Genomic DNA, 26625 nt, shown 5'->3' on the forward strand with positions numbered 1-26625 from the left:
GCAGACATATGTGCATTTAAGATTGATGAACCAATTTAAACAATACCTGAAAAGAAAGAAACTGTACATGCTGAAAGTTTAAATGAAAATGTAAAATGTTTCATGTAGCATCTGCAGAGAGAGTTCCAGAGATGTTACAGGACCAAATGAGTGTTTACAATATTTACAATTTATGTAACGTTGCTTTCTAAACAGCACAACGATTTTCAGTTTTAGAAAGTTTAATTGATTATTGGTTAAGCATTGGTTAAGGTAAGGAACAGAAATCAACTGCTGGATTTTACTCTTGGCCAAGGAAGAAGGGAGACAGATTGACCAGTCAATTCAACGTTTTGGAAAGGAGCCAATGAGGATCAAAGGACTGACTGATGAGCAAGGTGAGTTTTAGCCCAGTAATGGACAATAGACAATAGGTGTGGGAGTAGGCCATTCGGCCCTTCTAGCCAGCACCATCATTCAATATGATCATGGCTGATCATTCTCAATTAGTACCCCGTTCCTGCCTTCTCCCCATACCCCCTGACTCCGCTATCCTTAAGAGCTCTATCTAGCTCTCTCTTGAATGCATTCAGAGAATTGGCCTCGAGACTGCCTTCTGAGGCAGAGAATTCCACAGATTCACAACTCTGAGTGAAAAGGTTTTTCCTCGTCTCCGTTCTAAATGGCCTACCCCTTATTCGTAAACTGTGGCCCCTGGTTCTGGACTCCCCCAACATTGGGAACAAGTTTCCTGCCTCTAACTTGTCCAACACTTTAATAATCTTATATGTTTCGATAAGATCCCCTCTCATCCTCTAAATGTGTACTATGTGCTGTTATTTTTTTCTCCAGGAGGAGAGGCTAAATTTATGTGAAGTCACACAAGAGTCAGTACAGACATTTGATAATTGTAAATGATACAATTCGCTAATTTAGATTTGGCTTTGTTTCACTAAGGAGTTGATCAGCCTGCTTTTTAGAAAATCTGAGAAGTGAAAGTAGTTCTGATATCTGGTTCACAGAACAAACGATTTAATTGCTTTTACCCTTAGGCTATACTATCACGGGACATGGTATTAAGCAGTGAAAGTAAACTTAGAACAATGAAAGGGACTTGTGAAGGTGAACCTGATATATAATAAAGGTTTGACTCAAAATGTGCAGCAGAAAGATTGGACAAAACTCTTTTGAACATACTCCACGAAGGATAGATCAATGAAATCGTCTGTCAAAGCTGTGACTTTAGTCTTTGCTTAGGAACAGAACGCTGACATAAATATATTCTTCAAAACAAAATTCCAAATCACAAACCTTTTCAAAGGACTTCCCAACGGCATTTTCAAGAGACAAATCCTCAACATCCAGCGATGGGTTGTAGTGTTTAAGCTCTTTCAAGCAGGCATTCATTATATCCATAATGGCAGTCTGGATAGCCAGCATGGGAGGAGTGAGTGAAACATGCAGCTCTATTACTTCAGGTTTGTGTCTATCTAGGAAAGAGCTTACTGCCATGTGGAACCTAATAGAATAGAGAGATATATCAATGAGAGATGTAGCATGTAGTCTTTCAATAAATAGACCCCCAAAAAAAGTAGTTCTATCTGAAAACAATTATATTCCAACACAACTAAAGTTACTCAATACCACAATACCATTCAGAGTTCATGAATAACTTCCATTAGCATCTAACCAAAGCTAAAATAATTTCAACAATTTGTTCATCTCCTCTGCTGTAAAGCCTTAAATGGGTTTTTGGTTAGAAAATGTACCAATTTCAGCTTTGAATGCACACTCCGGTAGTTAACTACCATCATAATGGTAGTTAAAATGCTTAGCTTGGAGACCAAATTACAGGCTGACATTAAGATCGATTTATTTTAAAAGCAGTTTGGCATTTCTGGTACTGGAAGTCAGCGCGGAATCAGTGTTGACATTCAGTATTTATATGGCATTATAATGAATTACATACATGAAATATTTTCACCTCCAAGTAAGAGTAATTGATTTGGTCATCTGGATAAACGTAAATTGGATTTGAATTTGAGAAAGTTTTAAGATGCTTAATACCTTTTAGTGTTGAAAAGATTAGATTTATTTGATAATGTCTAAAGGCTAAAGCAAAGTAAGAACCATTTGGAGAAATATTTTACCTGACAATGCTCTCTGGTACACCTGCTCTTGTGGAAGGGCACTATACTTCCCATTAAAAAAACACTTCTGTACTGCTTTAATGTGTTCCTCATTATAACGAGCACTAACTACACAAAATCAATGACACTTGAGGGCCTTAACAAGAATGTATAGGTCTGTACATATTTATTATATGTACAGGCCGATCTCAAAATAATACAGCAGTGCATTTATAATAAAAAGCAAGCCATTTCAAAGACAAACTACAGAATCCAAATAACCTAGTTGGTACCCAGACCACAGCCTTAATACCAAGCACTGGCAGCAATTTATCTTCTTCAGTTCAGTTTTACAAGCGTCAGTGTTTTTCTTTGCTAACTGGGATGAGCTACAAAAGGATCAATAGACAATCGTCAATAGGTGCAGGAGTAGGCCATTCGGCCCTTCGAGCCAGCACCACCATTCAATGTGATCATGGCTGATCATTCTCAATCAGTACCCTGTTCCTGCCTTCTCCCCATACCTCCTGACTCCGCTATCCTTAAGAGCTCTATCTAGCTCTCTCTTGAATGCATTCAGGGAATTGGCCTCCACTGCCTTCTGAGGCAGAGAATTCCACAGATTCACAACTCTCTGACTGAATTTTTTTTTCCTCATCTCCGTTCTAAATGGCCTACCCCTTATTCTTAAACTATGGCCCCTGGTTCTGGACTCCCCTAACATTGGGAACACGTGTCCAACCCCTTAAAAATCTTATACGATCAAGGAATTAAAAGGCCAGATGTCGCTCGATTAATGCATTATTGCCTTCCACAACTTTGTCTTATTTTCTCTGTACCTGGCATGCGTCAGGTGGAGAGGATCACAGACCTTTCCCATGGAATCATGCTGAAATAATTTGCCTTAACAATTAAAATTCTTGTCTTGATGCATTTAATATCACTGAAGCAGCCAGCCAGATTGAAGCTGGCGAAATAACAGAACTTTGCATAAATTAGCAACTTTTACTTGCTTTGCAGAATTCTTGAACTTTCTTTGAAACTCAGATTGATTTTTTTGCTTTCAGTGTTAGTACCAATAAACAGCAGGGTTGAAACCAATCCATCTAATGCTTTGCTCCCCAAATTTTGAGCCATTTTCATATTGGAGAAGAGAATTCTGGTACAAACTTGTTGCCTGTGATTTCGTGCATGTGATGTGTTAAAGGGCGGTCAAGGTGGCACAGCGGTAGAGTTGCTGCCTTACAGCGAATGCAGTGCCGGAGACCCAGGTTCAATCCCGACTACGGGTCCTGTCTGTACGGAGTTTGTACGTTCTCCCCATGACCTGCATGGGTGATCTCCGAGGTCTTCGGTTTCCTCCCACACTCCAAAGACATACAGGTTTGTAGGTTAAATGGTTTGGTAAATGTAAAAATTGTCCCTAGTGGGTAGTGTTAATGTGCGGGAATCGCTGATTGGCGCGGACCCGGTGGGCCGAAAGGGCCTTTTTCTGCGCTGTATTTCTAAACTAAAGCATGGATGTTCTCTGGCATGTGCATTGAGCTCAAATGACGCACAAGGTTTCTTTAGCTCCAGGAATCTATGTATGATTCTGACCCCAGGTGTTGTCCGTATGAAGTTTGTACGTCCTTGCTGTTAACGTGTTGGTTTTCTCAGGGTGCTTCAGTTTCGTTCCACATTTCAAGGATGCATGATAGGATTATTGGCTATTATAAATTATCCTCTAATGTAATCTGATGGAAAGGGTGTCGAACAACATATGAGAGAATAAATCACAGGGGACTAGTATAGATAGGAGTGCTCTTTGGTAAGCTGCTTGGATCAGACAGGCTAAATGGCTGTTTTTATGTTGTAATACGTATGTAAAAATACTTGTCTACCACGGTACCTGTTTGCTTCAGGGGGTGTCTAGTTCTAATGCATGTCCTGACAGGGCATTGGATTGAACATAGACACAAAAAGCTGGAGTAACTCAGCGGGACAGGCAGCATCTCTGGAGAGAAGGAATGGGTGATGTTTCAGGTCGAGACCAGATTGCTGAGATGCTTCAGTTTCAAGTGGACTTATCTTTTGCATCCAATATTTATTTGTGCACTGCCATGAATGATTTTTATGAAATTTACACAGATGTATTTACTTTAGATTCAATAGCTTTATACTGGTATAAGCATATTTTCTATAATTTTGGAACAAAACATTGCCATCAAGCACGTATTAAAAGGAAATAATTTAGCCCTTAATCTCCCGAAACAGTGGAGTACTGCACTCAACAGATAAACTAAAATCCTTTTGAAACTTGTTTTCTCATTTAGATGGAATAACCAAAATAAATTAGCACTTGAATAAAAGAAAACACACGGAGCTCAAAGAACCCTACAAATTAACAAATTAACAAGTGTAAGAGGATTTTGAGAGGAGAACATCATTGCTGTCAGCTAGTGATACAGGTTATGATGTTTCCCCATATAGCGCCTACCTCGGCCAGAGATACAGTTTACGAACAAACAAGTTTCGCATGACTCGCTCCACCCGACAGAATCCAAGATTAAAGGCCACTGCATCGTCTGTGAAAGCCTTGATAAAACCCTGTTTATTCTTCTGCCGATACAGACGAAGAATAAATGCTTCTTGACACGAATCAATGATTTTGTGAGCTCTGTAAACCAAAATACCTGCAGAGACATAAACATAATCCAGCACTTACATCCTTGTGCAAATTAATTGCATCAAGCATACACTTGAGTATAACAAGTTATAATACATGTCATGAGGATACCTTTCATTCATTATCATCACACCATTATGTCTTTAGTACGTTATATGTCTACCACATTTCTTTATCAAGTCTTGACACGATTTGGCATGGAATCGACCAGATTTTGACAATTTACAACGATGTTTTCACAGATGAATTATGGCCTCAGTGAGTTTCTGTCTCATGATATGGTCCATTCCTTTCAGTCTCTCCTTGATAATTGACCACAAATTCTCAATCGGATTGAGGTCTGGCGAGTTACAAGAAAAGCTGGAAAAATTGGGTCACCATCTTTGAGGTGTGGCACGGTGAAAGGTCTTGCTGGAATATTCCAGATTTATCTGGAAAAGTCCTTGCCAACTTCCACCACCAGTCTTCTCTGCAATACATCAATGGATTGCGGCGATCTCACCATTCAATCAACGGGGTGCAGTGGATCGACACAGTTGCAGCTAAAACAACCCCAAAATATCTTCTTTTCAGGATATTTGACAAACTGGTCAATGTGGCACTTTATCACCGCCTCTTCATCGCAATAGTTAGAAATTGTTTTTTGAAGATCACCTTCAGCAAGGCACGTTGCACTGTGCGCGAGATTATTGAGGCTCCTGCTGCCTCCAAATCTTTCTTCAGGGCACAGCTTGTTTTCCTTCTTACTTCCCTGAATCAGCAAGGCCTCATCCCTTGCAGTCGCCTTTCTTTTGCTGCCACACCTGTCCATCCTCTTAAGCAACAGTGATCGGTTCTGGACACTTGCTTGGCGATCCTGGAGACAGAAGCTTGGCTCACTCCTACCAACTTTGCAATCTCTCACTGTAACACCAAGCAATGTTGATGCAAGGTTATAATCTTTGTTCTCTTCCTTGGAGTGATATCCATTGTTTGAATTGCTTGAATATTTCTTCTCAAATAATGATGGGCAGATGATGCAATGCCAATGCATTGCTGGTGTAAAGTTAACATTTTGTCTTTACTTTATTTTGAATGTTATCATTGTTGTATCTGATCAAATGGTGGACATAGAAGCTCATTATATGAAAAAAAAGGTTTAGGGATAAGCTTATTCGGCAGTACAGTGTTGAAAGCTGAGGTGCTGATAGTGATAAGCATCCAGACATAGCTGTTCTTATTGTTGAGATGATCCAGAGCCAAATGTAGTGCAAGAGATATGGTGTCCACCATAGACCTATTTTCCCTGTACACAATTTGTAGGGAGTTAGATTGTCCACGAGACCGGCGCAGATGTTATGATTCTTACTATTATGATTCTTTCAAGCCACAACATTTTGGTAGATGTTAGAGATACTGGGTGGTAGTCGTTGCAACAGGTTATTTTACTTTCTTGGGCGACTGAAATTATGTTTTTTTTAAAATAAGTGAGGACAGTGGACATTTGAACTGAGAGGTTGAAGATGTTGAGGTTGTCTGTGGCTAGTTGATTATTGCAAAATGTCAGAACCAAAGACGTAACAGTGAATACTTGCAGAGTATTCATTTACTCACCCTAAGGCAGGCTGGCAGCCTCTCAGCCAACCCTGAACACACTTGTTTAAATAAACAGGCTGCACCCAAGATGGCAATTCTAAAGCTTTACTTGGCAAAAATATATCAATAATATAGAAGAGTTTTGATAAAGAATACTGAAGCCGTCTAGTTTTCAACGATCATGATGAAGCTAAGTATACACATGAAAGAACTTAGGAAGAGGTTACAAAACCTCAAGTCCTCTAGTAAATGCATTTTATGTCAAAGCAAAGTGAATATCTGTGAAATATTTGCAGTAACAATCAGCTCGTATGATTTCAGGAAAGGTTGCATTTTACTTTTAAACTTCCACAAACATTTCACAAGGAAAGGAAACAAAAGAGATTAAAGTTGAGGCACTAAATTTCTGGTCAATGTCATTATCTTTCTCAGTGCAAGAAATGGCAGTTCATCTTGCCTCACATCCTAATATTTAGGCAGGTGAAGAAGAATCTAATTTAAAAGGTTTTTGTTTTGGGGAAAAAAACATAGAACAAAATCACTCACCTGTAATTAGATTAGAAGGAATACGATCTGTTAAAAAATCAACAACCAGAATTCGGCTAGTCACAAATAAGACTCCACCCTCTGTGTATACTGAATAACGCTCGTTGCTTGGAATTTCATTGGTAATACTACGAGGAAGATGGGACACTCCTTCAGATCGCAACTGCTCAATAAAATATTGCTGAAATAGAGAAAGCATAATCAAATCATTTACCATTTTATTCTTCTTTCTGTCTGATGAAATAACCTTTTGTTTTGTTTGTAAGGCAGTTGAAATGTAATTACAACATGCAATGGTTGGAAACCATCTTTACTTGTCCTGTTGCATTCAAAGATTTGTTTCCCAAAACAAAAAGCTTTTATTACATGTTCACAGTTTACAATGCAATGCATTCATCAAAACTGCTTTTCATGCAGTTTGCAAACATCAACCATCAAATTACATTGTCAGCCACATCCTCGACGTACTCGAGCCCCCAAAACAAATATGACACAAAAAGTCTGACCTCAAAACTAACCTCCAGGGAACACAACTTCCCTTCAGTTTAAAAAACCATTCCCCACAACACTTTGCTTTATGTTTCTCAGCCAATGACACAACCATAGTTATAAGAAAATAACTGCAGATGCTGGTACAAATCGAAGGTATTTATTCACAAAATGCTGGAGTAACTCAGCAGGTCAGGCAGCATCTCAGGAGAGAAGGAATGGGTGACGTTTCGGGTCGAGACCCTTCTTCAGACTGAAACGTCTCCACCTGAAACGTCACCCATTCCTTCTCTCCTGAGATGCTGCCTGACCTGCTGAGTTACTCAACCATAGTTACATCACTTTGTTAATTCAAGGTTTTCAGTTTTTTAACTTTGGTTCTGTATTTTGGGGTAAATATCAGCTTCCCTCAAATGTCTAAGAAGGCATTATCAGCTTTATAATTTCTAACAATTCTCTGTGCTATATCATCAAATGTCTCAATCAAGTTAGTCCTTTAATAAATTTGTGTTTTCATTTATTAATCCCTTACATTTCCCAGCAGCAATATTTTTTGTTCATGACTGTTGTCTTTGAAATGATCCCGACCACCATTCATGTTGCTGACTGGTCCAGCCATGCTCCCATCCAACATGTTTTTTAAAATCTATTTAAGGATTAGAAGAGTAAATCTTTGTAATCTCCATCCATGTTATCCCGTTACTAATCTTGGGTACATTTCATCTGGATTTTAGGGTTTTCTCCTCTGAGGCTTGATAATCTTTTAATTAATTCCCCTTTATCCAATGTTATCTGATTTCTCCACCACCCCCTCCATTACTAAGAAAGCATTCTCTTTTGTGGTGAAGCTAGAACCTAACTTTACTTTTAGTATACCAATCATACCTCCAAAGATGTGTAGGAAAATAACTGCAGATGGTGGTACAAATTGAAGGTATCACAAAATGCTGGAGTAACTCAGCAGGTCAGGCAGCATCTAGGAGAGAGGGAATGGGTGACATTTCGGGTCGAGACCTTTCTTCTTTGATCTTTGAAGAAGACCCTTCTTTGAAGAAGGGTCTCGACCCGAAATGTCACCCATTCCCTCTCTCCTAGATGCTGCCTGACCTGCTGAGTTACTCCAGCATTTTGTGATACCTCCAAAGATTATCTTTTTGGTCTACAATTTATTTGACTACTTTTCCATTATTTATGTTTAAAAAGGACGTATTTCATTTCATGGCATCTGCTAATCTGAATATTGTTAAGTCGTTGACATTTTTTTTATAGCTTATATGAACAAACTTGTCATTTAGATCCTCATGAAAAGAGAGTATTAACTTTGTCAGCAAAACAAACATGGGTGGATTCCAAATAAATTGAGGGCAAGTTCTGCAGTGAAGCATATGTCTAATTACAGGCTCAAAGTCAATGTCCTGAGTTGAAAGCTTAAACCTTCAGTGTGCTGTTGGAGCCTATTAAATATGTTGTTATTTACACATTGATTTAAGTTATTAATGCTTGCATGATTAATTAAAACAATGACAACCAATACATCAACTACCTATGGTTTATCAATGTGTGGGAAAGAACTGCAGATGCCGGTTTAAATCAAAGGTAGGCACAAAATGCTGGAGTAACTCAGCGGACAGGCAGCATCTGGAGAGAATATCTTCTAATTAATAATTCAAATGTATGAATAGCAGTTACCTTCATTTGGGAATGAGAAGACATATTTTTGGAATGCAAATTCAGATTTGTGCACATCAAGCATTGAAATATGACCATGAGAGTAGTCCTCAGGGATTAATTCATACGGGGTATAATCAGAGATGGACTTCCATGCTAAAGTGTTTACAACTATTTTATTCCAAAATAATCCTGGTATTTGGACATCAATTCTCCATTGTTTTCTCTGAATGCTATTAATCTAACACAACAGTGCCATTATTTTAATATGGTCTTTGAGGGAGAATCATATTTCCCAATAGGAATATATTAATTGTTAAACCCATAATTATGTATCTACATAATAAATCTTTCATGCTCTTTCAATACTGCAATGTGACAAAGTACTGTAATTACAGGGATTTCTTCCAATCCTGCAGGAATGCTTAATAATTGTAGGAACAATGGCCATTTAGCTCCTCAACTTTGTCCCATCATAGAACACAGAACAGCACAGCATAAGAACAGGCCCTTGGACCCACTATGTCTGTGCCGAGAATGATGCCAAGTTAATCTTCTCTGCTTGCACCTGATACATATCCTTCCATATCAATATGTCTATCTAAAAGTCTCTTAAAAGCCACTATTGTATATGCCTCCACCACCACCATGGTGTGTTCCAGGCACCCACCAGTCTGTGTAAAAAAAAAAACTTGACCCAAACATCTCCGTGATATTTCCACCTTGGGAAAAAGATTCTGTCTACCCTCTCTATGTCTCTCATAATTCCATATATTTCTCTTAGGTCTCCCTTCAACCTCCAACACTTCAGAGAAAACAATTCAAGTTTGTCCAACCTCTCCTTACAGCTAATACATTCTAATCAAAGCAGCATTCTGGTAACCCTCTGCTGCATTCCTAAAAAATCTTTTTTTCAAAATCCCCTCCATTCTTCCTGCAATGCGGTGGCCAAAAACTGCACACAATACTCCAAATGCGGCCCAACTAAAATTTTATAAACGTAGACCCAAGGAAACGCAGATGTTGTAATCAGATATAGAGCAATAAAGTGCTGGAGTAATTCAATGGGTCAGGCAGCATCTCTGGAGTACATGCATTGGTGACGTTTTGGCTTTATAAAGCTGCAACATACCCATGACTCTTATACGCAATGCCCCAATCAATGAAGGCAAGCATGCGAAATGTCTTCTTTACCAATCTGTCTACTCATGTTGCCACTTTCACGGAGACATAGACTTGGACCTTACGATCACTGTACATTTATATTGTTAAGGGTCCTGCCATAAACTATCTACTTTCCCCTTACATTTGACCTCCCAAGTGCAGAACCTCACACTTGCTGGGATTAAACACCAGCTACCATTTTACTGCCCATATCTGCAACTGATCTAAATCCCATGGTATCCTTTGACAGTCTTCCTGACTCTTATACTCAATGCCCCAACCTATGAAGGCAAACATACAATAAGCCTTCTTTACCACTCTGTCTACTTGTGTTGCCAGCAATAACATTAGCTACTCTCCAGTCCTCTGTGACCTTGGCCTGTGACTAGAGGGGATACAAAGATCTTTGTCAAGAATCCTGCAATCTCTTCTCGTGCCTCTCTCAATAACTAGTGATAGATCTCATCAGGCCCTGGGGATTTATCCACCTTGATACTTTTCAAGAGACTCAACACCACTTCATATCATATCATATATATACCTATATCTTCCTAATCTTCCTCACCTTGCCATCCCTATCAAAGAGTCATAGAGCCTTACAGCGTGGATTCAGGCTCTTCGGACCAACTTGCCCTCATCTACACTAGTCCCACCTACCTGCATTTGGCCCATATTCGCTCTAAACCTGTCCGATCCATGTACCTGTCTAAATGTTTCTTAAACGTTGCTCTTCCTCATTAGTGGAACATGTCAATACTAAAGTTTGATCTGAGGCGGGGGCAGGACAATGTCTGGAAAGTGATAGGTGGATACAGGTGAGTGATAGGTGATTTTTAGATTTAGAGATACAGTGCAGAAACAGGCCCTTCGGCCCACCGGGTCCACACCGCCCAGCGATCCCCGCACACTAACACTATCCTACACCCACTAGGGACAATTTTTACATTTGCCCAGCCAATTAACCTACATACCTGTACGTCTTTGGAGTGTGGGAGGAAACCGAAGATCTTGGAGAAAACCCACGCAGGTCACAGGGAGAACGTACAAACTCCTTACAGACGGCGCCCGTAGTCAGGATCAAACCTGAGTCTCCGGCGCTGCATTCGCTGCAAGGCAGCAACTCTACCACTGCCCTTGATGTTTCGGGTTGGGGGGGGGGGGGGGGGGGGGGCAAAGAAAGCTGGAAGAGAGAAAGGAGCAAGAGAAAGCCAGGCAACTAATAAGTGGATACTTGAGGGGATTGATAGGCAGATAGTTGGACAAAACCCAGAGATGAAAAGCAGAAGATGTGAGACACGAGGATTAAAATATTGCAAATTGTGAAGCTAGAGGAAGGAATGTAGGGGGGAAGGGAGGGGAGAAAGAAGTGTGAGTCCAGGAGGGGAACAGGGGAGAGCGGTGGGGTGGAGGGGGGTGCTAAAGAAACGGAAAGGTGGTTTTGAAGTTACTTAAAATTGAAGAATTGAATGTTCATATTGTTGGCTTGTAAGTGATGTGGAGGAGGCACCAGTTTGCGGATGACCTTACTCTGGTAATGGAGGAGGCCTAGGATAAAAAGGTCAGTATGGGAATGGGAAGGGCGGTTAAAATGGTTCGCAACTGGGAGAACCATCTAAGCTTTCAAACACTGGTATCTCTCAGAAGGTAAAAGAAAGTAATCCTCATTAAACCAATGCCATTAACCTCAAATGCTAATTGTATTTCTATAGCAGCACAAATCAGCAAGGCCAGTTAGTTGCTTAATCATCTGCCTTCTCGGTTGACAAACAACAGAAACATCAAGATGTCAACCAAGATCAAAGAGCAAAGCCGTCATACTCACGTCTTTTGTATGTGTAAGAAGGAACTGCAGATGCTGGTTTAAACTGAAGATAGACACAAAAATATGGAGTAACTCAGCGGGACAGGCAGCATCTCTGGAGAGAAGGAAAGGTTGAAGTTTCGGGTCGAGGCCCTTCTTCAGACTTTGTATGGTTGTGAGACAGATGCTTTACAAGAAAGATATCAAATAGCTTGCATGTTTCCACAAGATCTCATGGGCATCAAATGGCAGGTCAGGGTACCTAACCTGGCTGATTTGGACAGAGATTGCCTGGTTAACATTCTGGTTATGATCCTGAGGGCACAGTTGCACTGACAGGCCACGTAATTCATACGGACAGTTCCTGTATGCAATGTTAGTTCCTTTTCGGAGTTCTTGCACGGGGCCACCGGAATCAGGCATGTACAAGTAAGCGAGGCAAGGATTGCATCAAAGACAGCATTAAACACTGTGACATTCCTGCAGTAGAGCTGGATCCGACGACATAACAGGCTGGTATGCTTTGATCAAAAGAGATGGTATCAACTTTGAAGGCAACTGATTGGACCGAGATACGAGCCAGAGAACGCTGGAAGGCCTCAGCATCTGCACATGCCACAGCATCTTTCTTGTGCCAGCAATGTCCCACAAAGGTGTATCTCTAGGGGTGATTTCCAACCTCAATCAGGCTTACCAACGAAGATTGCATCATCCACACAACTGGCATCAACGAAGCCAATGGTCGCCGACGAGCACACCTGTGTTCCACATCACATCCTGATGTACATGATGTTGGTAATGACGAGTTAGAGTACAGCAGGAAGATTGATCTGGTTGAGTGGTGCCAGAACCATCAATCTTGCTCTTAATGTCAGCTCGATTGTTGACTTCAAGAAGGGAAATCCGAGGGATCATACATACGTCTTCGACGGGATGGCAGTGCAGAGAGTTAATATCTTCAAGCTCCTGGGCAAACGCCTCTCCGATGATTGTACTAGGCCCAGCAAATTGATACATTTATAAAGAAAGCTCACCAATGCCTCTACTTTTTCAGAAGTTAAGAAATTTGTCCTTTGGTCAAATGCTCTTATCAAATCTCTACAGGCATACGGTCGAGAGCATATTGATCGATTGCATCACTGCCTGGTTCAGTAATCTGAATGAAGGCTGTAGAAAGTGGTGAACGTTGCCTTATACGTTCTAGGGATTAACCCACCACCATCGAAAGTTCTATCGATCACGCTGCCTCAAGACACCAGCAAAGACTCACACTATGTAGAAACAAAGAACTCCAGATGCTGATTTAACCAAAGATAGACACAAAGAGCTGAAGTAACTCAGCAGGTCAGGCAGCATCTCTGGAGAAAAAGGATAGGTGACATTTCAGATTGTCTCGTTTTCATCTTGCTGCTACCATCTGGAAGTGGGTAAAGAGTCTGAGAATTCTTCAGTCCAGATGAAAGAACAGCTGTTTCCCATCAGTTTTGCAAAATCCTAACCGTAACCCTACTTCAGCACCGAACTACTATGGACCTTACACTACTAAGGTTCCACTATGTACTTTGTCTCCTGCATTACCATGGTCTGATGATATACCTCAAACAAGTTATACCTCAAACAACTGATCATTTTTTGTATATTTATTTGTGTGGCTGCATTTATTGTGCCTGTAAAGCTGCAGCAAGGTAAGAATTTCACTGTTCCTGACTCGGTGCATATGACTAACAAAACACAAAGACAGACGCAAAATGCTGGAGTAACTCAGCGGGTCAGGAAGTATCTCCGGAGAAAAGGAATGGGTGACTTTCGGGTCGAGATCCCTCTGAAGAAACGTCACCCGTTCCTTCTCTCCAGAATGTTCTGCCTGTCCCGCTGAGTTGCTCCAGCATTTTACGTCTATCCTCGGTTTAAACCAACATCTGCAGTTCCTCCCTACACATTTTGACAAGTAAACACTCTCGGCTCCTCCCCTACCCCTCACTCTGTTGACATTCACTCCTGTCAACACTAACAGATGGAGATAATAGCGCGGGAGGCATGTCTGCAGGTCAGTCCGTAGCCATTTAAAGAGGTCTGAAGAAGGGTCTCGACCCGAAACGTCACCCATTCCTTCTCTCCCGAGATGCTGCCTGACCTGCTGAGTTACTCCAGCATTTTGTGAATAATACGTCACCCATTCCTTCTCTCCTGAGATGCTGCCTGACCCGCTGAGTTACTCCAGCATTTTGTGAATAAATACCTTCGATTTGTACCAGCATCTGCAGTTATTGTCTTATAAAGAGGACAAGACAGCCAGGTATGGCTGGGGTGGGGGCTGCAAGGACCAGGACCCCTCACCCCGGCTGATGGGGCACCCTCATTCCGGCCAAAGCAGGGCCTCTCATCGCGGCCGCCACCATCGCCGCCCTCAACCCGGCCGAAGGGACCTCCCTCATCCCTCATCCCGTCCGACGGGCCGATGCCGCCGCCGCCGATGCCGCCGTTGCCGCGACCCCTCCTGCACTCACCTCCTCGGCCGCGTTGGTGTTGAGCACCAGCAGCAGGTTGCCGGGGTCACAGTACAGCCTGAGGAAGTTGAGCAGGATCCTGTCCACACCCAAGCCCTTGGCCGTGATGACGAGCCCATCTTCGTGGAACAGGTCCAGGAAGATCTGGCTCTCGTATTCCAGGAGCGGTGTCATGGCGCCGGCCGGCCGGCTGCTCCTCACCCGCTCCCGCCCAGGGGCCGCTCGGCCTCTGCCGCCGCTGCTCACCCGCTGGCCTCCGCCGCCATCGCCACCGTCCGGCCGCATCATATATATTCACTGAAACCCCAAGACACAATGTAGTGTAGGAAAATAACTGCAGATGCTGGTACAAATCGAAGGTGTTTATTCACAAAATGCTGGAGTAACTCCAAAGACGTACAGGTATGTAGGTTAATTGGCTGGGTAAATGTAAAAATTGTCCCTAGTGGGTGTAGGATAGTGTTAATGTGCGGGGATCGTTGGGCGGCACGGACTTGGAGGGCCGAAAAGGCCTGTTTCCGGCTGTATATATATGATATGATATGATAACTCAGCAGGTCAGGCACCATCTCAGGAGGAGAGAAGGGATGGGCGACGTTTCGGGTCGAGAACCTTCTTCAGACTGAATAGTCTGAATAGCCCCAAGACACAATGGTCAATTTTATTTGTCACACAGACATAAATGTGCAGTGAAATGAAAGATTACCCACAGTCCAACAATAAGAGCAATAAAAATAAGCAATAACACACACACAATCACAAACCAACACCAAACAAAAAGAAACATCCATCATAGTGAGTCTCTTCCAGTCACCTCCTCACTGTGATGGAAGGACAGAATGTCTTTTCTCTTCCCCTGCCGTCTTCTCCCGCGGTCAGGCTGTTGACGATGCCACGTTCCAGGCCGCGCCGGATGGTGAAAGGTCCGCAGCAGGCCGACCCAAGCCCCGTGACTCGGGGCGGGCGAAGACACTGCCGTTGCACGTCGGGGCTCCCAAAATGCTGGAGTAACGCAGCGGGACAGGCAGCATCTCTGGAGAGAAGCAGTGGGTAATATTTCGGGTCGAGACCCTTCTTCAGACTGCGAGTCAGGGGAGTGGGAGACGTGTCTGCTTTTCTTTTTCTTTCCTGCTTTCTACTACACAACCGCCAACAGCTGGGCTATCTCTTGCAGGTTTCCCTCGCGTGGGTACTTGTTGCAAAATGGTCATTTAGATTTTTATGTGGGCAAATTTGGTGAGATGATCCATGTCCAAGTTGTCGAGCTGTGACTTGAAGAGTGACAAGGTTGGTGCACATCTGGTGGTGTCGGGAAGGATGTTCCACTCTGGGATAGTCCATGGATATAGTGACAGTAGCTGGCTATTTTTGATTGCTCTAATTCTAGTATAAATGAAGTGACCTGAGGACTGTCTTGTACATTTCTGGGTATTGGATTGAATGAAGTGAGATATGTTACTGCGAATGATTCTCTTTGTAGACAGTACATAAGCTGGCTTTGATGCATCTTGATTCCATCAACTCCCAGCCAAGGCACAAAGATGTGGAAGGGTACGGTGTGAAAACAACAGATCAAAGAGACAGATCAGGAGGATGGTGAAACTAGTCAGAGAACTTGGGTGGGGGAGGGACTCAGTGAGAGGGAAAGCAATGTTTACTTGAAGTTAGAGAAGTCGATATTCATGCCGCTGGGTTGTAAGCAGCCCAAGCGAAATATGAGATGCGGTTCCTCCAATTTGCGTTTGGCTTCATTCTGACTGTAGAGGTGGCCTAGGGCAGAAGGGTCACTATGGGAATGGGAGGGGAGTTGACGTGCTTAACAACCAGGAGATCACGTAGGCCCAGAAAGGTAACTGGGCAAAGGTGTTCAGCGAAACGATCGCCCAGTCTATGCTTGATCTCGCTGATGTATAAGAGTCCACATTTTTGAACAGCTGATACAGTAGATGAGGTTGGAGGAGGTGCAAATGAACCTCTGCCTCACCTGAAAGGACTGTTGGGGTCCTTGAATGGTCGTGGGACAGGTGTTGCATCTCCTGCGGTTGCAGCGGAAAGCACCTGGGGAGAGGGTGGATTAGGTGAGAAGGGATGAGTTAACCAGGGAGTTGCGGATGGAATGGTTTCTGCGAAAACCAGGGAGGAAAGGGTAAGGCGACATTATTAGGTCAGGACCCTTCTTCATTTATACTTACTTCTTGCATTCAGATACCAGCTGGAAGAATAAAGTCCCCAAATTCCAGAGCTATCATGGGATGAGACTTCACACCCGAGACATTCCTAGCAGAAATAAATGGGGAGTGTATTTCACAAGTGATTTTATTTGGTGTGAACATTTCTAATTATTCATTATAAAAACATCAGCTTTAGGGAAACAAAGGTGGTTTGATTGAAAGGTGAGAATCATACGATCATGGAAGGAAGAGCCCGTTTGACTTCCATCCCCATTGTACCTAGAATTTTAAAGGCAGCTCAGTCCAGCAAACAGATTCAAGAACTGCATTTTCCCGCTGTTGACATACTGTTGAAAATGCCTCTCATGTGCTAGGGATGCATCCCCGATCTTCCAATCTACCTCATTGCAGCCCTTGCACTTTTTTAAAATCTACACTTTCTCTGTAGCTATAACTGTTTTTGCTTTTGCACTACCCAATGAACTCATGCATGAGATAATTTGCCTGGATAAGATGCAAAAAAACTTTTTCCTATTTGGAGCCCTGGAGATTGTCCCAGAACAGAAAGATCAGGGTGTGTAGGAAGCAACTGCAGATGCCGGTTTAAACTGACGATAGACACAAAATGCTGGAGTAACTCAGCAGGATAGGCAACATCTCTGGAGAGAAGGAATGGGTGATGTTTTGGGTCGAGACCCTTCTCCAGACTGATCAGTCTGAAGAAGGGTCTCGACCCGAAACGTCACCCATTCCTTCTCTCCAGAGATGCTGCCTGTCCCACAAGTTCACAAGTTATAGAATTAGGCCATTCAGCCCATCGAGTCTACTCCACCATTCAATCATGGCTGATCTCTGCCAACTAATCCCATTTTCCTGCTATCTCCCCATAACCCTTGACACCTGTTCTAATTAAGAACTTGTCTATTTCTGTCTTAAAAATATCAACTGACTTGGCCTCCACAGCCCTCTACAGTCCCCCTGAGAAAGATCGGGGAGTACGGTTGTGTGGTTTCCTGAAAGTGGCGAGCCAGGTGGACAGTGTGTGGAAGGGTATTTGGCACGATTGCCTTCATTCAAAGGGTACTGAGTACTAGTGTTGGCACATCATAATACTGCTGTACAAGTCGTCAGTGAGATCATATTTGGAATACTATCTGCAGTTCTAGACTAGAAACCCAGCTGTAGGAAGGAAGTCATGAAGTTGGAAAGGAAGCAGCAGAGATTCACCAAGATGTTACCTGGGCTTGTGTGGGCTTGAGTTGCAAGGAGACGTTGAACAGGCTGGGACTATTTTCCTGCCAAAGATGTGCAGGTTTGTAGGTTAATTGGTCCAGGTAAATTGCCCCTGGTTCCGAAGAGTGGATGTGAAAGTGGGATAATATAGAACTAATGTAAACAGGTGATCGATGGTCAGCGTGCACTTGATGGGCTGAAGGACCTGTTTCCATGCTGTATCTTTCAATCAATCAATCAAAACGTTTTCACTGAGAAGGTAGTCCACATCTGCAACAAGCTGACAGAGGACACATTTATGACTTTCACAAAACATTTTGATAGATATATGGATTAGAAGAGCTTAGACAGCAATGGGCCAATGCAGACAAATGGCACTAGCCCAGTATGCCAACTTGGTCAGCATTGACAAGGTGGGCTGAAGAGCCTGTCTCCGGGCTATATAGCTCAATGAAACTAATACCTGCATACAGTCCATAATGGAGACTTTATACTTGTCATTTTATTGCTTGTCACTTTTAATTTTCCATCCCACTCACATACTGATTTGTCTGCGGCCTCCGATGTGTAGGAAGGAAATGCAGATGCTGGTTTAAACCGAAGATGGACAAAAAAAGCTGGAGTATCTCAGCGGGACGGGCAGCATCTCTGGAGAGGAGGAATGGGTGATGTTTCGGGTTGAGACAGGTCTGAAGAAGGGTCTCGACCTGAGACGTCACCCATTCCTTCTCTCCAGAGATGCTGCCTGTCCCGCTCAGTTACTCCAGCTTTTTGTGTCTATCTTCTGTGGTCTCCTACATAGATTCAATTAAGTTCAACATAAGCTCAAGAAAAAGTACCACTTCTTCTGACTTAGCACCTTGTAGTGTTTAGGTCAGCATTGGGTTCAACAATTTACTTGTTCTGTATGTATCAGATCTGACTAGTTATGGTGTGGGTAAAGCCCCTGCAATATTAGTTCAATTTTCCACTCTACATCAACACTAACTATCGTCCACCCACTTCTAGCACTCTCCTCCTTGTTTCCAGGTTCAGTAACAACTCTAAATTACATTTCAAGGCCTTAAGCCATCTTTTGTTTGTTTTGAGCTCTCATGCAGAATTCCAAGGATTTGTACCCTTCTGTGTAAAGAATTTTCACCACGTGCCAGTCCTGAACGACTGCCTCCTGCGGCAGTGCTGGAATGGGAAACAAAAAACAGAAATACTTGAAGAACTCAGCCAGTCAAGCAGCATCTGTGGAGAGAAAATACAATGAATGGATCAGGTCAGGAACTCTTCCTCAGATAGTTGTCAGTTTTAAAAGCAGATCTGGGGGAGGAGTGAGGTGCAAGGCAAAAGACTATATAGAGATTGGCTAAGATAATAAGGTAATAAAGAGTTACGAGTACTGATCACAAGGAGGCGTTTTAAAGAAAGAAAGATACAATACAATACAATACAATACAATACAATATATCTTTATTGTCATTGTACAGGGGTACAACGAGATTGGGAATGCGCCTCCCATATGATGCAATAATTTAATTAATTGAAACAACAACAACCCAACGAAACAAATTGTAACAGTTTTAAGACAGAATAAAGTGCAAGTAGATCTGTTCCGGATCACTGTGTGATGTGACCATCCGGCTCAGCAGGACCGGTTCATAGCAGCTATGGCCCTGGGGATGAAGCTGTTCCTGAGTCTGGAGGTGCGGGCGTAGAAGGCCTTGTATCGTCTACCCGATGGAAGGAGTTCGAACAGACTGTTACAGGGGTGAAGAGTCTTTGTGGATGCTGGTAGCTTTTCTGAGGCATCGTGTGTTGTAGATGCCCTCCAAGTCTGGTAGCTGTGTTCCGATGGTCCTCTGAGCTCTATGGACTACGTATGATACATGGATATGTATAAAATTGATATGTATAATGTAAATTGCATGCCTTGTCTGATTAATATAATTGAGTCATCTTATGAAGAAACAGAACAGAGTTCTGGTTCATATCATAGATAGTACAGCACAGGAACAGGCCCTTCAGCCCACAATGCCTGTGCTGAACATGATGCCAAGACCATCTTTTATTTATCTGCATATAATTCATATCTATCCTTTCCCTGCTTATCCATATGCCTATCCCAAAGCCTAAAATGCAACTATCACATCTGCTTCACAACTGACCCTGGCAGCGGGTTCCAGGCACTAACCACCATCTGTGTGACCGCACATCTTCTTTAAGCTTTGCCCCACTCACCTTACAGCTATGCCCTCCAGTATTTGATTTTTCCATCCTGGGAAAAAGATTCAGCCTAACAACCTTATCTATGCCTCTCATAATTGTGTATACTTCTATCAGCTCTCCCAGCAACCTCTGGCGTTCCAGAGCATACAATCCAAGTCTGTTCAACTTGGCTCTGTAGTTAATACCTCTAATCCAGGAAACAAAATGGGTTGATGAAGATAGTCCAGAGGATGATGTAAATTTCCGAAAGATGATGGAAACTTCCAAAAGATTTTGGATAAATTACCAATTACAAATTAAGCTTCACATTTTCTGCATTAGTTAGCCTTCCTTGGGTATGTTCTCATGACGTCTACTTTATCATGTTTAGTATCGTCTGTCAAACTGAAAAAACAATAATCTACACATTTAAATGTAAAATAAAAATAAATGCGGGGTGTATTTCATTTCAGATTGATGACTGTCATTAATTTTATCTATATTGTGAAATGTTGTATCATGCATAAATTTCAAAGTTATAATATTATTACTAAATCTGGCTCATTTATAAAAGCAAGAAAAGCAATGTTCGCAATACTGACATCAGAAGAGCCCGCTATACACTTCTCCCCGTCATAAAAAGCCTGTTAATTGGTCCCTTTCCCAAGGCCAATTATGTTCCTTTAATACTAAAAGCTTCTATGTTCTGAACATTAGTCATGAGGTAATTTATCTGAAATCTTTTGGAAATTTTCATCATCCACCGAACCATCTTCACCAACCCCTTTTGCTTCTTAATAAAATGACTCAATTATATTAATCAGACAAGACTTGCCATTAACAACTTCATTGGTTGATGTCCCTAATTAACCAGTGCTTATCTAAATTGGAATTAATTTTGTTTTGATAATAGTCTATTAATTTTGCCACAAATAACCATAAACTGATTGCTAGGTTTATTCCCTTCCTCATTTTAGCCAAGGATGTATGATTTGCAATCCCCAGACAATATTCAATATCTGTTTAGAGGTTATTAAGACTTTATGGGTTATATTGTCAAGAATAAGGTGAAAACAGAATTAATTATTCCCAAGCTTACATGAGAAATTAAAATCAAGGAAATTATTTTCAATCTATTTAGATGAATAAAATGGTATTACAATGTGTGTACTCTATGCATATATCAAACTGCTGCATGTGAAGCAGAGGGTTTACTTGACAAAAAGTGAGTGGGATTCTTTTAGAACTGCTTCTTTAACAGACTATAACCATTCAGCATCAACATTTTGCAATTAAAGCAGAGCGGCACAGTGGCGCAGCGGTAGAGTTGCTGCCTTACAGCGCCAGAGACCTGGGTTCGATCCTGACAATGGGTGCTGTCTGTATGGAGTTTGTATGTTCTCCCTGTGTTGTCACAGGGTTGTGGATGTAGTCAAGTCCATTACACAAACTCAACTTCTCTGTGTCCTTCTCCTCCATTGTGAGTCCTTAAAACCTTCTTTGGTCAAGCCTTTGACATCCTGTTACATGGCTCTGTGGTGAATTTTGTCTGATATAAACATATAAGATATTTTTACCTCATGAGAGTTGTTCTGTGGAGCTATTGTCATTGTGATAAAAAAGTCTGCTGTGCTACAGATGGTGTTGAAGTGGCAGCAGTTGAGACTGCTCTTGTGGCTGCTAATTGCCCGGCATATGGCTCTTGGTAGTCATTGTCATACACAGCCTCTTCTTGCAAAGCATCTGCTGTGAGTGAAACAAAGAAGAACATACATACAGTGTGAGATCATCGTCAAATGAAGTAGTCACTCGATCTGAGGGAGGGCAATGCTTTGAACAAGCACATTAAGCAGAGACTACTTATGATTAATATTCCACAGCTTTTACTGCCCCTCTATAATTATCCCAACTCCAACCCAGCTCTCTCCCACGCATTCTCCTGCAGTGTGAACTCTTCTAATGAGCCTGGTTTTCATTGCTACCTCTCCTCTCCCACTTGTATTGATTTGGTGTGGGTTGTATCACTCATCATACATTGGAGGTGGAGGAGAAAACTTTCAGGATACGCGTATGGCATAAAACATGTGTATGTTTTCCATACATAGATCTAATTATAATTGCAGATTGTTTTCTTTAAAGAAGATGTTTTACGAAAGACATTGTGTGATTCAGGTTAGCCTTTCTAGAAATGGAGCCCAGACACTCAGGTGCTGAAAAACAAAGAACGTGAATGAAGATAAATGAGTGCTAGAGAATATATTTCGAAACTGGTGGCTTGAGCTATCTTTACCACCATTATGAGGTCGTTGAATTTCTTCTGAACTGTGTTGCAATGTCACGAGGAACTGACTGGCGTGGGACTTCCATCTCTACATGGCCAACTTGCTGTATATTATTCTCTTCCTCACTTGTGGGAACAACAGTTCCAGCGACGCTGCTGAGTGTATGGAGGACCTTTCTGGGATAGCTCCTGGTCCTGACATTGTGTGCCTTTCATCATTCCTGGTAGTCCTGAAGTAATACTTACCTTTAATTGGCTGCAGCCTTCTCAGGGCGACATCAGAACTGTCTTTACTTAATCTTTAAGCAGAGGTTAATGCATCAGGAGTGGGTTGTTTGTATACAAGATCTCAGGAAGAAAGGAACAGTGGGTTTCACTGCAAACATTTGTTGAAGAGCATTAATACTTGTGAAACCGTTATAGGTTTCAGGAGCTGAGAGGGGAGGATTAGTGGGCATTGAAATACAGGTGATGGAGTTGCCCTTTCTTCAACCTCTTCTGAGTATAATTTCTCAAACTCATGTCAGACAATTTTACAAATGTCTCTTCCAGAAAATAATTATATTAAGATGCAACTAATTAGTAAACGGGATAAAGACAATAAGAACCAGGGGCCACAGTTTAAGAATAAGGGGTAGGCCATTTAGAACTGAGATGAGGAAAAACTTTTTCAGTCAGAGAGTTGTGAATCTGTGGAATTCTCTGCCTCAGAAGGCAGTGGAGGCCAATTCTCTGGATGCATTCAAGGGAGAGCTAGATAGAGCTCTTAAGGATAGCGGAGTCAGGGGGTATGGGGAGAAGGCAGGAACGGGGTACTGATTGAGAATGATCAGCCATGATCACATTGAATGGCGGTGCTGGCTTGAAGGGCCGAATGGCCTTCTCCTGCACCTATTGTATATTGTCTATAAGAATATTAGTCTTAAATAATAGGAGCTTTACTCCTATAGTCCCATCAAAAGTGGGTTGAAGACTAACAAAACCCCATAGAATCAAGGCATTAACAGGGCTCATCTGTGCAAAATCATTCATGTAAACCTCGTAAACTCTTTGTGAAATAATGAGAAGCAGCTCCAATTTACAAGTCTCATGTTCATTAGGTGGAAAATAAGGTAAGTTGTTAGAATGAAACCTAGCATAACATTCTGTAATTCACCACTAATTGTAATTGGCAGCACTTCCCTTCGAATCATTTAGGCAACAGACAATGGAATTAACAGCTTAATTTATCTGATATCAGTAGTTCACTCTCTTGTGCATCATTTCAAAACTTTGAAGCTCGGATATCTCAAGAAATAAAAGCCATAAGCTCTCAGGGGGAGCAACTGTTATATGAGACTAATATTCTGATTGTCTTCATCTCATTTGCAAACAGTTGAATTTTAATATAATTATTTTCTGGATGAGGTAAGAAACGTTTGAAAATTGTCTGAGGTGAGTCTGAGGAATGATACTCAGAAGGGAATTGAAGAAAAATATTTCTCTTCCATATGTATTCAACAGGGCTAAGCATAACAGGAAAACATATTGTATAAATACCATGTAGTACAGACCCTTTTTATTTCAATGCAAATGATTTGTTATTTAAAACTAATATCAACAAATGTTTCTTTCCAAGTCATCTTCAAATTAAGTTAAATATGAAGGAGCAAAATCTCATCTTCACTCCCCGGACTGTAATCAGGCTGAAAGGAACTTCAACCTAGTACATGCACAATTTCATCATGGGTTGAAAATTGGGTTATATAGCCATTGTATTGTACAGCATGGAAAGTGGCTATTTGGTCCACCTCATCCATGCCAACTAGTGGACACCCTTCTGTATATAACCCCATCTCCCAGAACTTGGTCCATAACTTTCTCCGCCTCGGCAAATTCAGTGCCCATCTGGACACATCTTAAATTTTATCATTAACCCAGATTCAACCATTCTCACAGGCAATGCATTCCAGGTAGTTCCCACTCTCTGGTGAAGAAGGTTCCCCTCATATTCCACCTAAATCTCTTTCCCCTTATCCAAATCTCATGTCCTCTGTTTTTATCCATCTCTGGGATGGGGAAACGTCTTGGAATCTCTGTTCTTTATAATGAGAATATATTCTCTAGCACTTCATTCAAATTCTTTGTTTTTCAACACCTGAGTGTCTGGGCTCTGTTTCTAGAAAGGCTAACATGAATCACACATAAATATTATATAATTATAATTATATAATTTTATAATTAAAATTATTAATTATAATAATAATTATTATTATTATTTTAACAATAATAATAAAATATTATTATTTTATAATAATATTAATATATTATTAATAACATATAATAATAATTATTATTTAATTATTTGTAATAATTTTTTTTAATTATAATTTTTATAATTATTATTTGTCTATAATAGGCTAATCACTGCCACTTTACTGCCAAATAGATGGAAATATAATCTACTGCAAAATCAAATATGGTACCACATTGATTATAGAAGGTATATGTGCTTTATCCATTTTGTTTCCACGAAGGATAAAACAAGCCATCATCAATGTGCCAAAGTATGAAGGCATCATCGGGATAGCAGACTCCTTCCAATTCATCTAATGGTGCTTAGACCACTGTTGAAAAAGAATATAAATGGAGCACGGTGGAACTAAGTCAATATGAAGAAACTAGGAGAAGATTAACAAGTGACGCTTTCCCCATTTATTGTGTTATATTTGCAAGTTGAAGTTAGCATCAAGGACCGGTGTAGATTAGATAGTAAGTCACCCAACAAGTTAATAAGCACGAGATGCTCAACACTTTGCTTATCACACATTCTTGAGAATGAGCACGATTATGCACAACCAAAAAGAAAGTAATGGGAAGGAAGTAAACAAATAAATTAACTTTAGATTTTGTTAGACTAATCCTTCACTCTCGTCACAGATCAAAAGCTGCCACAAGCATTACTATAACATAACAACACTTTATTGTCATGAGGCACAACACCGAACGAAATTTCAGCAGTCACAAAAGAAAAGAACACAGGACACCCGACCCCAACACAAACATCCATCACAGTGACTCCAAACACCCCCTCACTGTGATGGAGGCAACAAAACTTCCCCTCTCTTCCCCCCGCACCCACGGACAGGCAGTTCGACCCCTACCGAGGCAACCGACACGCACAGCCCCTGCAAGAGGATGGAAGGCCCCCCGGCCGAGCCACCCCGGGCACCGAAACGTCCCGCGGCTGCACCGGGCGATGTTAAGTCCAGCGGCCGAGCCGCGCCGGGCACTGAAACGTCCCGCGGCCGAGCCGCGCTGGCGATGTTAAGTCCAGCGGCCGAGCCGCGCCGGGCACTGAAACGTCCCGCGGCCGAGCCGTACCGGGCACTGAAACGTCCCGCGGCCGAGCCGCACTGGCGATGTTAAGTCCAGCGGCCGAGCCGCGCCGGGCACTGAAACGTCCCGCGGCCGCACCGGGCGATGTTAAGTCCAGCGGCCAAACCGCACCGGGCACTGAAACGTCCCGCGGCCGAGCCGCACCGGGCACTGAAACGTCCCGCGGCCGAGCCGCACCGGGCACTGAAACGTCCCGCGGCCGAGCCGCGCCGGCGATGTTAAGTCCCGCAGCCGAGCCGCACCGGGCACTGAAACGTCCCGCGGCCGAGCCGCGCCGGCGATGTTAAGTCCCGCAGCCGAGCCGCGCCGGGCGATGAAAGGCCCCGCGGGCGAGCTGCGCCCCGGGGAAGAGACCTAATAAAAGAAAGGTTTCCCCCTGCCCCGCCCCACCCCATCCCCCCACACCCCACACCCACACATACACAGCCAAAAACAGAAACAAAAACCATCCCAACACCGACACAAACAAAAAAAAGAAAAAAAGACAACAGACTGCCAGAGAGCCGCAGCCGTTAGGTGCAGCCAACTCCTCCCTGTGGGAAGGAACCGCAGATGCTGGTTTAAACTGAAGATAGACACAAAATGCTGGAGTAACTCAGCGGGACAGGCAGCATCTCCAGAGAGAAGGAATGGGTGACGTTTCAGGTCGAGACCCTTCTTCAGTCTGAACGTCACAGGAAAGGGAAACGGGAGATACTGACGATGATGTAGAGAGATGGAACAATGAATGAAAGATATGCAAAAAAATAATGATGATAATGGAAACAGGCCATTGTTAGCTGTTTGCTGGGTGAGAACGAGTAGCTGGTGTGACTTGGGTGGGGGAGGGATGGAGAGAGT

General features: G+C 42.3%; 1 protein-coding gene across 1 annotated transcript in view; it reads right to left on the reverse strand.

Annotated features, from left to right (window-relative positions):
* ercc4 (excision repair cross-complementation group 4) overlaps positions 1-14751 on the reverse strand; it is a 44041-nt gene extending 29290 nt beyond the window's left edge. Inside the window, exons 1-4 of the mRNA XM_078418300.1 lie at positions 14527-14751; positions 6898-7078; positions 4588-4783; positions 1291-1498 (exon numbers count right to left, since the gene is read on the reverse strand). Of these exons, the coding sequence (XP_078274426.1) occupies positions 1291-1498; positions 4588-4783; positions 6898-7078; positions 14527-14700 (759 nt within the window). The 5' untranslated portion in view covers positions 14701-14751. The remainder of the gene's footprint in view (positions 1-1290; positions 1499-4587; positions 4784-6897; positions 7079-14526) is intronic.
* Positions 14752-26625: the final 11874 nt, after the last annotated feature.

This window comes from Rhinoraja longicauda, chromosome 21 (assembly GCF_053455715.1).
Source record: "Rhinoraja longicauda isolate Sanriku21f chromosome 21, sRhiLon1.1, whole genome shotgun sequence".
Taxonomy (NCBI): domain Eukaryota; kingdom Metazoa; phylum Chordata; class Chondrichthyes; order Rajiformes; family Arhynchobatidae; genus Rhinoraja; species Rhinoraja longicauda.